Source organism: Austrofundulus limnaeus, unplaced genomic scaffold (assembly GCF_001266775.1).
Source record: "Austrofundulus limnaeus strain Quisiro unplaced genomic scaffold, Austrofundulus_limnaeus-1.0 Scaffold6, whole genome shotgun sequence".
Lineage (NCBI taxonomy): Eukaryota > Metazoa > Chordata > Actinopteri > Cyprinodontiformes > Rivulidae > Austrofundulus > Austrofundulus limnaeus.
The window spans coordinates 3804177-3816158 of NW_013952408.1; the positions used below are offsets into that span (position 1 = coordinate 3804177).

Genomic DNA, 11982 nt, shown 5'->3' on the forward strand with positions numbered 1-11982 from the left:
TTAAGATGATAAAAAATTAAATATAAACATCTGAGACATAAATGCATGTACAAATAAAAGGGAAAAAAACAATTTAAAAACAGTAAAATGTAAACTATGTGCAAAGAACAAAATTTGTTGGAACCAAGCTAGAAAAATAAACATGACGGTCAATTAAATTATAAAGCATCTCCATTTTTAGATCAATTTATGCATTTGTTTATTTTATTGTTCCAATTAAATATTTCTGCGTGAATTTCTAATTATATCAGTTTCAGTCCATAATTAATGTTTTAGATTCATAAAAGTTRATGTTGGTATTTAACAAACCTGTTTGTGATTTAGAGGAAAACATTAATATTTATTCATTGGTTACAAATATAGACTAAAATTAATCAAATCTATGTACTTTAATACAGTAAACAATAATTTAAAAATCAAAGAAACTCAAGTTTTATTACAAACGTTAACACCAGTTAAACATGACAAAAACTCATTAATAAAAATATTTAGTGGAAATTTATTTCAKTGAAAACAAATCTTTTATCAAAGCAGATTTCAATAATAAAAAATAATCCAAAGTAACTGATATTGAAATTCAGAATTTAGTTGAGAAAAAATGTAAATAAAAATCAATCGTGTCTGATAAACAAAGCTAAATTTTAAAGTTCATCAGTCTTTCATGATGATAAACCTGTCATTACTCCCCCCAAACCTGGTTTAACTTTTAATTATCTCCGTTTAAAAATAAAAGTTAAGAGCAAGACTGAGAGTAAAAAGGTTTAAAATTATAATCTCTAAAATTTAACAAAGGCTTCAACAACATAAACTCTGTGGTTGGAGTTATTTTAAGGAGGCAACAGACGACTTTGGTCTTTTTCAGATCAGATCTATTATTATTATTATTATTGAGAAAGGAGCAGGTTTATACAAGGTTTTCTTCTTCCTGCTCCCTTTTCACTCATGTATCGTACGTGTTAAACGAAAATGTGTTTGTATGTTATGAGAAAAATTGTTGAATTGAGTGAATAAACTTATTGATTGATTGATCTCTGTTCCTGTTCTGACCAAATAAAAATGTTTTTTTCCAGTAGTCGTGTAAAAATCCATTTCAAAATATCTCAACCATCAAGTAAGAAAAAATAAAGCCAGACAAGATCATCTCGCCATTGATCAAATTTATTTCCAGTGTTTCAGGAGTCTGTGCACATCCTTCACAATCAGAGGAACACTGTTCTGATACAAACTGTTGGGCTCATTAAAGCGTTCCCCTCCTACAGCAGAGAAGTACCAAAAACTGTCAACAMCACCCGTTCAGGCCTCACAGCATCGCCATCCCACAATACTGTCCTTAATCCTGCAATYTGATGGAAATGCAAAGTAAAGCAGCTAAAACATGGCATTTTATATGTACAATTAAATTATTATTTTTACAACGACTATTTAAAATTCAAGTTCTGGTAAAATCAAGAGATGAAAAAGGGAGATAAAAGATGTAAAAAACATTAAGACCAGAGAGGAATGCCTGGAGAATGGAAGCTCGGCATTATTTCTTACCATTAGAATGACTGAGTGAGCAATAAAAACGTCATTCACAGTAACATCTTTGTCTAACAAAGACAGTATGGCACCCTTTACATTTCATTGAGAGGCACTTTCTTTTGTGAACAAACATTTCCTGTCAGCTTCTCATTTCAACCCACTGCCAGTGAACCACCAATCAGAGGAGGCGGTTCAACCCTTGTAGCAGAGGAAGAACCATGTTTCCATTTGCATAAGTCCAGTGTCTCCTCGTCACCTTTATACCTTTGGAAAGGCCTCTTTAGACAGCAGAGAGCTTGTAGGCAGTCACACACAGGCTGTACCAAAAAAAACCTGAAACAATTCAAGTACACAGAAAAATAGGAATATGTACATTTCAGAAGGAAAACACAAGCATGTAAAGCTTTTAGTCTGTATTACAGCAAGCATGTCTGTACATTCTTCATTTGGTTACCAACAAACTCACTGACTTTAACACAAAAATAGTTCCTCTGCAATAATAAAATTTCTTTTTCCCCCACTACTTCCTATTATTCTGAGTCAGGCCAGGTTCCTTAAAGCCTCTTAGCGTTAAAACATAGTGTTGACTCCTGGATCGTACTTCAGTGTTTCATGGGCATCAGGTCCTTTTCAGCACAGCAGAGGTTTGTAGGAGGAATCACTCCTCTATTTGTAACAAAAACAATAAAAAAAGATAAAAACGTTTTGTTCCATGCCTTATACACAAGAAAGATCAACAATTCTTGTGTGCAGCAACTCTTTTTTTAAACAACAAACACACTCACACCAGTTACACACTCTAGAAGACTTTTGTAAACATGCTCATTCACCAAAAGTGGTCACATGACAGATTATAGTGACAGACTCCCAAATACAGAGAACACACACACACGCACACACACACGCACGCACGCACGCACACACACATCTCTCACAGGTACTGATAGAAGCGTGAATGCACCACCTGGGAGCTGGTGAGTTTATGTGGATGAGCGGTGGCTGAAAGGCTCAGGTTTTTACTCAGGGAGAATTCTTCGTTTGACGCCTCGGCGGGACGACAGGCGAGGCGRGACGAAGACGACGCCTCGGGGTTTTGGGGGTTCGTGTTGCTCAGCGCCCCCTGCTGTTCCAGGAGGTCCAGGCTAACCTCGGGGTTGCTGGTGCGGTGGCGTTCCCGAGCGATCCAGTCCCCGATGGAGAAATCCTGAGAGCTGCACTTTGGTTTCAGCCGGTCTACAGCGGACAGCTCCGAGCGCGAGCCGGAACCGACCGGCTGCGACCAGTCTCCCAGAACGGACAGCTCCGCGAAGTCTCTCTGCCCGCCCATCGTGTGCCTGCGCCGGATGTTCTTCTTCTTGCTGCGAGCCTCCGGGGTCTGATTCCTCTGGCTGCCCACGCCGAACATGTCGTCCGCGGACATCCTCAGACGTACCTTCAGTCGGTCCGTGATCCTCGGCCTCCACGCCGGCTCCGTTTTATCCAGCTCGGTCCGGGACGATGAGCTGAGGCTTCCGGAGGAGCGACCTTTTGCTGAAGTCGCCCCATGCGACAACCTGTTTGAATCTCTGTCACCGTGCGAACTGTCCAGCGAGGTCTCGCTGTTGGTTTTCAGCTGGGCAGTTTTCTTTCTGGACAGCGTGTCGCACTCGATGAGTCTGTGAGAGGGCAGGGGGCGAGGAGCTTCCTCTCGCGGCTCGGCTTTCCCGACGGTGAACACCGACAGGTCGCTCTCGCTGTCCGTCATCGTCGGCCTTCCCTCGCTGATGAGCTCGCTCCGCTCGTCGTCTGCGTCCTCTCCGCCCCGGCTTTCGGACACGGACTGCACTTCAGGGCTGAGGGTGCTGAGCTCGGCTCCGGTTAGGAAAGTCATGGAGGACGTGGTGGAGTAGTCGGAGGTGATGGAGCAAACCTCCGCTCCCGGCCCGCTGGGACACGCCGTCCTGCCGGGCCGCGCTCTGGGCACCGACGCCTGAGAGCTGGTGCTGTTCATCGTACCGAGGTCGGACACAGCGTCGTCGTAGTGCGGGTCGGACAGGGACGACTGGCGAGCCGCGCGCATGTAGCTGAGGTTTGGAGAGGGGGGAGGCGAGGCGTAGGGGGAGGGGGAGGCAGTCTGAAGGGAGGAGATGTGCTCTGAACACAAAGAGGGGGTGGGCTGACACTCCTTCCAGGTGGATTTCTCCAGCGGCTCCTCTGAGCTCCTCCTCTGCTTCTCCGGTTCACTCGCTCCGTCCGTCTGCTCCTCGTCCTCGGTCCGGCTGTCCTGGGACCACAGAGGCTGCTGCCAGTCCTCCTCTGGGAGCTCCGTTTTGGAGAAAACCTGGTCCAGGTCATCATCTGAACTGTGGTGTTGAAGCTTAGGCTTAGACTTAAGCTTCTTCCGTTTGCGGCTGGCGAAGAAGGAAGAGCGCAGCATTTCTTTGCTACACTGATCCTTCCCTGACGGCTCCAAGACCTGACGAACCAGAACCAGAACTGTGTTAGACTCATCCGAGAAAAGCCACAAGAATTACATTTACAAGACAAAATGTGACCCACCCATCACATCGAAACCAGGATTAAGTCCAAAAGTTGTATGTGGAGAAACAGGTTTTGATTTAAATGTGTGCAAAAATTGCATTTTGTCAAAATATAATGAATTAATGTTTTATCAATRCAACTTTTGAATGAACTGTCTGAAATATTATTCTGAAAATGTTTGAAGCATTTTTTGAGCAGCAGCAACAAAAAAACTGATTTTGAGGAAAAACGCAGAGATTTTCCCTGTGAGTTAGCAATGTTTTTGTTTCTTTCCAACTGGGAAATCTTGTTTCCTCTTTATAATGACATAAGAAATACTCAATTACATTACATAAAATTAGGATTCAGACCAAACAGTAATGTATTATCATAACCAACAAGACAAATTAAGTCATATCTCTGGATAAGCTGATGATACCAGAATAATCCAGGTATCAAAATGTAGCTTTTAAAGCCACAAATCTGAAAATGTAATTAGGTCATTTTGTCCAAATTTGACTTAATCCTCATTTCAATATGATGGGTCACAAATGTTTAAGAAAACTCACCTTTGGTTTGCTAGGGTCACTACATGCTGAGTCTGTGTTTAAAAAGAAAATAAACAAATGTCAGACATCTCATTGATGAGGAGGCAGACTTAAGAGATTAAGAGCAACAGATACGATGAAGGTGAGCGCAGCGAGACAAAAGCCGATGACACGCTTCTGATCGAAGACAGAGGCAGGAAGATAGGTAATCACACTAAGCAGTGTATGCAGAAGTGGAGAAAACGGCAGAAGGCGCCTGAGATGAAGGATGGAAGGAGAGAAGGTGAAAACCCAGCAGTAAACCCAAGACACAGAAAGCAGCTCATGCTCATGGTTCAATGGAACGACGGCATATCCAGGACAAAGACGGCAGTCACAGAGCATCACATGGAGCCAACAACAAGCTGAAGGCATTCTTTCCCAACTCAAAGACGTCACAGAGGAGACGGAGTGATGAGTTCGCTCTGACGGACAGATTTAAGCGGCCTGAGTGTAACAGATCAGTGAGGRTGTGTGGTCGATACGGCTGAGCTGTTTGATGCAGGAGAGCTTTACTGGAACAAAAACATCACGCTGACTTCTTTTAACATAAAATCTGTTACCAGAAACATCGTAAACTACGTGTAACTTCCAATTGTGAAAATATCCAAACTGTGCAAACAAACTAAGAAAAGCTCGCTACTTGTAGGAGCTTTAGATGGGGGGAAAGCTATATATATTTCTGTTACTATGTCTAAATGGTAATAAATAGTGTAAAAAGTTCTGATAATTAAGTTAAAATACTGAAGACATTTGTTTGTTCCTCAGTTTAAATAAAACTAATCACCAAAGTCCTGAAAAAGTTGAACACAAGAAAAAATAAAAAAAACAAAATGGCAAAAAATAAAAAATCATCTTCTGCTGATAGTGTATTTACTTTCTACATGTTATGCATTAAAATAACATATGTAAAATAAAAATGCTTTGCTAAAAAATGAAAACCCAACCTCAACATTGTTACTAGTGGGATGAAGTCTCAGAGTATGAATAAGGTTGTAATTACATAGTAACAAKGTGGAGTTATAAGTGACATTCAAATCTGCCTTAGAAAACCATGACCAGCTGAGCTGCAGGTAGGTCCTGAAACGACTGACAGGCTTCAGTTCCTGCTGTAGTTTGTTGTTTAAATGTTGATGTTTATACAAAGAGAATCATTACTTACAGAAACTGAGAGTTACTTATGAAGTAATGTAACAAAGGAAGATGAATAAGTGTGTTTATCTGTAGTTGATGATGTAACGCTGTAAAGTGTAAAGAAAAAGATATCAAAATAATCACACCACAGACAAACAAAATAAAAGACACAAAAGGCGACACTTGAAGCCTAAAATATTAAATAAACCAAAGAAATTAATTGACATGTTGCAACACATCTGCCTCCATGCTTAAAGYCGTGTTGAGTGTTGGCTGAAAGTCGGCTCACCTCCGCCACTGTAACTCACTAAAGTCTTACTGGACTGGAATTTGGTTGTATGAGTGGATTGTTGTGTGTGTCAACGCGTGTGTGTGCTGGAGAACATCCAGCTCAGTGCGAACACTGCGACCCCGCCCTCAGACATCATGACAGATTATGCCACATGACCGGAAGAGAACCTGAGGTTGACCGTACCATGCTACTTGTCCTTGCGATCAGCTTAAAAGACAACAAGAGACAGCAGAAGGGCTTTCAGACAAAAGTGCAGCAGCATGGCTCTGTATCCCCTCAATTTAGGGTACTGGTTTAAATATGACATGTGCACAGCACAGGAACAATGACAAACATCGACTTCTCTTTCTTTCTGTATCTTTTTTCCTCCTTTTCGACCAAATTTAAAAGAGCTGCGGGTTTCTGCAGACTAGGCAGCTACACTGGGCACAACACTCGTCCTTCTTCCTACAGTCCCAGCTGTCCATCACTGACAAAACAGAGTCCATCAGTGACATCATCGAGTAATAGACGCCGCCCACTTGGCCTGTGTCAAGATTGGGTAACGTGTGAGTGCTGGACAGGGATAAGGGAGGAGAGAACAACACACTACACACAGCAGGTCAGAAGGGTTAAAACGTCCATCGTTTCCTTTTGTTTTTGTAAGGTTTTCTTTGGGAAAGAACATGCCGGGATTATGTGAGAAATGAGGAGGAGGGGAAGAAAAAGAACTGAAAGAAAAGGAGTCGTCATCTCAACATAGATAAAGCACAGGGAGAAAATAAATAAATAAATGACCTGAGCAAGAGAAATAAAGAGAAAAGCATAAAAAAGAACAGAAATAACAAAAAAAAAAGCCTAACAAATTAACTGGTGACAAAACAAAAACAAGCTTATCTAAAAAAAATAAGTAAAAATAAATAAATAAAATGCTTGACCTAATGCAAGGTCATTTTCAACAATTTTTCAGTGATTAACCTTCAATACTGAAGACACTGAAATATTACTGAAAAAGTTAGCGGGAACAGAATTACAAAAAYAAAGCTGGTGTTCTTGTTCTCACTGAAAGTTTGTAAAACTGAAATGAACGATGCTTAATATTTTAGCATTAGCAGCTGAAGGTATCATTGTATGCATAAATAAGACTTTACCATAAATGTCTATTTTATTTATTATAGTACTGCAGCAGTGACAAGATGTGAGGATACTTAAATGCAGAAGAATAAATAAATAAAATCAGCTTCTTAAATTACCTGAGACTTCACCWGGTGAGGGTGCAGTTCGCCCAATGTTAGTGAGCAGGTGGTCGATGTTGGGCACAGGCTGAGACTGAACTGTGTTTTCCTGCTCAGCTGTGGTCTGGGACGACAGGTTAAAAAAAGGGCAGAAAGAAGATTAGCAAGTGAATAAAATGGCAGGGAAAAACACAACAACGTTACAAGGTTTTCTATAAATCAACCACTGCTCAAGCAGAAGCGCTGAAACAAAAAGAATCCAAGGTACGATTTATGAAACCAAACCATCACTTACAACAGGATCCTCAGTGCCGTCTTCAGTAAAGAACCAGTCAAACTGCTGGATGAGGTTCTCCACTATCTTGCACTGGTCTGGCATGTGATTGACCATGTTGGTCATGTTGTCCTCAGAAGTTCTGACCAGCGTCGGACCAAACACAATCGCCAGGTTACGCGGCTCCATCTACACAGATCAGGCAGACCTTGAGCCAAATAACGGGACAAAATCATTTTTAGAACTGTTTTAACACTGACGGATCATATACCTTGTTCTTTTCACAGTTTTCAGAAACCCTCTTCAGGTGAGCACAGAGAAATTTCAGCGTTTCAAAGTGATGAACAGGTAATTCACAGATCTGTAAAAATTGACAAAAAGGGGAAAAAAAAGTCTCAGGATGGACTTCGTTCTTTCTGGCTTGTTTAAATGTTCGTCCCGACAGACTCACCAGCCTCTTCAGCTCCTTTAATCTCTCCACTGAGTCTTCGGTTCTGCTGGCTTCAATGAAGTCAGCGTACTTTTCTGAAAAAAGGAAACCCATCACTTCACATCGCCCTAACACCACTGTGAATTTCTGTATGTAATCTTACCGTTTGTAAACAGAGGTTCTGGAAGTTTTCGGAAAAATGACTTTAATAAACTACTGATGACGTTGAGATCCCGCCATTTCTGCAGAATTGTAGGAAATCAATACAGAGTCACGTTAAAACTGTGCTTACAGAACAAGTCAGTCACTGCTGGAGGATGCTCTGGCAGGAGTCGCCGGCTGTGCACCGTCACTCACGTCTTCCTGGATGTCGATGTCAGTCATGCCTTTGCTGTTGAGTTCCTCCTGCATGCTGGAGATGGCAGCATTGTTGCCAGGAACCCTGTAGATCCCGGTGTACTCCAGTCCTCGCTCCTCCACAACCTTACAGCACACCTCCACTATGAGAGGGACGAACTGCAGCAGGAAGACGGTGGATAAAACAGAAAACYGTGTCAGCAAACATGGATGCAGTGAGAATGAACTGGTGACCCACAGAGGCGTTTGTGATTATCTTGTTGTATTTTAGCATCATCAGGCAGAGCAGACCCACCGRGTTTGTTTGAGCGGCTGGACAGTCTTCCAGCCGAACACCAAACGTGATGCCAGCTGGGGTCTTCTTTTCGAAGGGCTTTCTCATGATCCCCGCAATGCCGATTTTCCAAGACCTGTCCCTRTCCCGAGGAGGACTGGACTCGTCTGAGAGGACACACACAAATGAGCCATCTGAGACTGCACACCTGCTAACCACACTAAATGACCCAGGTCACCCACTGCAGAACAGAGCCCTACCTTTCAACGCCCTCCGCTCCTCTCCAGTTTTAGGCGAATGGGGGCTGTAGAGCTTGCTGTCCGATTTACCCCCCAGAATCGCCTGTTTGATGCTGAGCGACTGCCGAGCTGTTTTGGGGGAGGGTTCTGATCTGCTGCTGGGAGCGCTGATAAAAACACAACAGTTTGAACAGATTTAAATTCACTTGTTTGAGTTTTGTGAAGTAACGTTAACAAGTTTACTGAGAGTGAGATCCTGCACACCTCATCATGTTGTACTCTTTGATTTTTCGACTGATCAAGTCCTGGCTTGTTACGGCACCGTTCTGCAATGACAGAAGAAACACAAGTTAGGACATTCAGTAAAATACAAATGTGCTGTAAATTTAAAAAGTTGGGTTTTGCTTTAGATGACTGGTATATTCTTAAATAATAATTCTGCTAAAAAGAACCATTTTTAAACAGCCCTCGGTTCATTTTGAAAACTCTTTCAAACCCTGAATGTGTTTTTGTTCTGCCCAACAGGTTTTAAATTACTTATTTTATCCATTATCTATTTTATTATTACAGTCATCGCAAAACACTCATTTTAAGATGTTTAAAGATTCGTTGTCATTCCACAGGGCACGACCAAGCTCTTTCAAAGTTGTATTAGGTTTTAACATGCTTGTTTTTCCTGCACTATTTAAAGAGGACCTATTATGCAAAATTCACTTTTTAAAAGGTATTTGTACTCAACTTTGGGTATGTAYTTCTTAAAAAAACAGTCCTAGGACCAAAAAAATGCTCCCAGGGGCATATTTATTGTAAGTAAATGTATTTTTAATGTGTATTAACGACAAGTTTTATACTTCCGTCATTTTGTGACGTCACAAGCTGTACGACAACCCACCGGAACCTGCGTTCAGCCCCTTACCTAGCAACCACCGGGTGAAGCTCCACCTTCTCAGTATAAAAAGCCATCATGGTTGTTGTGCAATGTGCAGCTCATTTCACAACAAGCCTCCAATAGGGCAATGGGTAGAGTGTTGGACCAGAGAGTGGGAGACCAGAGTTTGAGACCGGCACGGACACAATTTAATTATTTATTTATTTTTGTTCATTATGAACACGTTTTCTCATGTACCTCTATTGTTTAGCTTATTAAAGCCTTGTTAAAGCCTATTTGTTTGAGTTTCTGAGGTATTTTCACCGCTGCTGCTCCCTGCTCTGGTAACAGCATGCAGAGTGAGGGAGAAAAAAGAAGAAGCTGCGACCACGACTCTGCCTCTGGGTCTCATATGGTTGTACAACGGAGCTTCTGCTATTATTAGCCAAGCTAACGTAAACGCTGGCTTTGGAGGGCGGAGTTAATGTCAACAGATTTTTGGAGGGCGTTACCAACAGAGCTCATTAACATAAACAGCTCTTCTGAACGGAAGTCAGAGCAGGCAGAACTAGAAAATGGGAAATTTTATTATCTGAGAATTATTTTGTGCATTAAATTGAATGAACATGGTCTGGATAGCCCTCAGACATACCATAAAAATTTCTAGGACCCATAATTGGTCTCCTTTAACCTTTAGTGCTACTTTTTGCATTGATGATAGGAAGCAATGATGGCGGACGTTGTACTACACACACCTCTTCATCGGGATTACTGTTTTCCTGAATGACTTTGATCCATGAAAGCATGTCGTCCCGCCCTTCAGCCTGGAACAAGTAGTCGCAGTCTGAGGTGGATAATCGCAGCACGTTCTTGCGTCGTGTTTCGCTGTAGGAGATGTCAATCAGGCAGGCCTTGATGCTGATTTGAAGCGGGTCCTCGTCAGGTTGTGCTGAAGCGTGAGAGAGCGCTTCCTTCTTGTCTTTGTACAGGGTCAGGGTGTGACCTTGCAAAACAGCGTACATTTGCTTCCAGGATCTCATGCCTCCACCAACGCGCTACAGAATTAAAGAATTGTTGCTCACACTTCACTTCATCATAAATGTGATAGTTAAATGAAGGTTTTAGCAGTGAAAAAATACCTTGTTTTTATCTGTAGTAAACTGTCTGAAATTAAGCAGCCCTTCTTTGGAAGAGTCAGGAAAAACATCTGAAGAGGGGTCCTCTCGAGATGCAGAATCCCCTGATGATTTATGCCCATCCAGAGCCTGGAGGAATGAATAAGACATTTTTTGTGGGGGGGTGGTGTTAAAAGATGACTGCGGAGCATGACATAAAACATGGGGGGAGTGTGTGTGAGGAGAGGATGACATGCAACAAAGATCTGCAGATGGAAACAGACTGGGGATGTCACAGTTACATGAGCACGACATCCCAAATCTGAAAAATACACTTCCCACATGAATAAAAAGAGTGCACCAAAGCCTGCGTGTCAAAGTAAAAAATAAATAAAATAAAAAAACTCAAGGAGAAATAGGATTATTTTTGCTAAAAAAATTCAGAAAGTTGTTTCTATTGCTAAGAATCAGGTACTTTATTTACATGTAGAAGTGTAACCTGGACAGTGGAGCTGTAATAGGATACAGGGCTCAGCGGTGTATAATTTTAAATTTATATTGAGTTTTTCAAACAAGGCTTTAAATTAGACACGACTGTAACAGTCTGACACTATCTGAATCAGTGCCAGTGTGCATTACTCTTCATTTACTGTCCAACCYCACCCCTGCTTTTAGCGATGTGGTTTTCAGCAGCCAGCTTTTATTGGAGTGTCTCTTCAGAAAAGCGATCAGCATTTATTAATGTGTTAAACAAACAACTGTTTCTGAACAGCTCTGCATGCTTAAAGGACCCCACCCCCCCATCCGATCAGAGATTACTTATTTATTTAAATTTAGGGGTTTGTAAATTAAATATTTAGCTCAACCAAATTTTTTGAACAATCTATATCCTGTATGCTGCTATTTGAGCTCTTTAGATCTAAAATCTGTAGTTGTCAAGGTTTGGCAAAAATTACAACCAGCCTAGAAAACGATGATGACTCTGCTTGTATATAAAAATAAAGAAAGACAATGAGTAAAGAGGAAAACAGATGCTACCAGACACTGATTGACAACAATAATAAACAGCGTTTCCCAGTACCACCATCATTATTTAAACAATTGTTGTAGAAAGAACTGATGTGAGACGTGTTGTTATTTTGTCTGAAAACACATTAATATTTCAAGCTGTAATCCCC

At 41.6% G+C, this 11982-nt stretch overlaps 1 protein-coding gene across 4 annotated transcripts in view; it reads right to left on the minus strand.

The window, feature by feature from the left end:
- Positions 1-1140: 1140 nt before the first annotated feature.
- arhgap21b (Rho GTPase activating protein 21b) overlaps positions 1141-11982 on the minus strand; it is a 35513-nt gene continuing 24671 nt past the window's right edge. For 3 of the 4 annotated variants that reach the window (XM_014030966.1, XM_014030958.1, XM_014030984.1), the window contains 13 exons: positions 10829-10954; positions 10445-10744; positions 9086-9147; positions 8825-8988; positions 8604-8749; positions 8309-8467; positions 8115-8193; positions 7973-8046; positions 7793-7882; positions 7543-7710; positions 7266-7371; positions 4590-4621; positions 1141-3976 (listed from right to left, as the gene is read on the minus strand). In XM_014030966.1, coding sequence (XP_013886420.1) covers positions 2453-3976; positions 4590-4621; positions 7266-7371; positions 7543-7710; positions 7793-7882; positions 7973-8046; positions 8115-8193; positions 8309-8467; positions 8604-8749; positions 8825-8988; positions 9086-9147; positions 10445-10744; positions 10829-10954 — 3030 coding nt within the window. In that variant the 3' untranslated portion in view covers positions 1141-2452. The remainder of the gene's footprint in view (positions 3977-4589; positions 4622-7265; positions 7372-7542; positions 7711-7792; positions 7883-7972; positions 8047-8114; positions 8194-8308; positions 8468-8603; positions 8750-8824; positions 8989-9085; positions 9148-10444; positions 10745-10828; positions 10955-11982) is intronic. The other variant, XM_014030975.1, reaches the window with a different exon arrangement.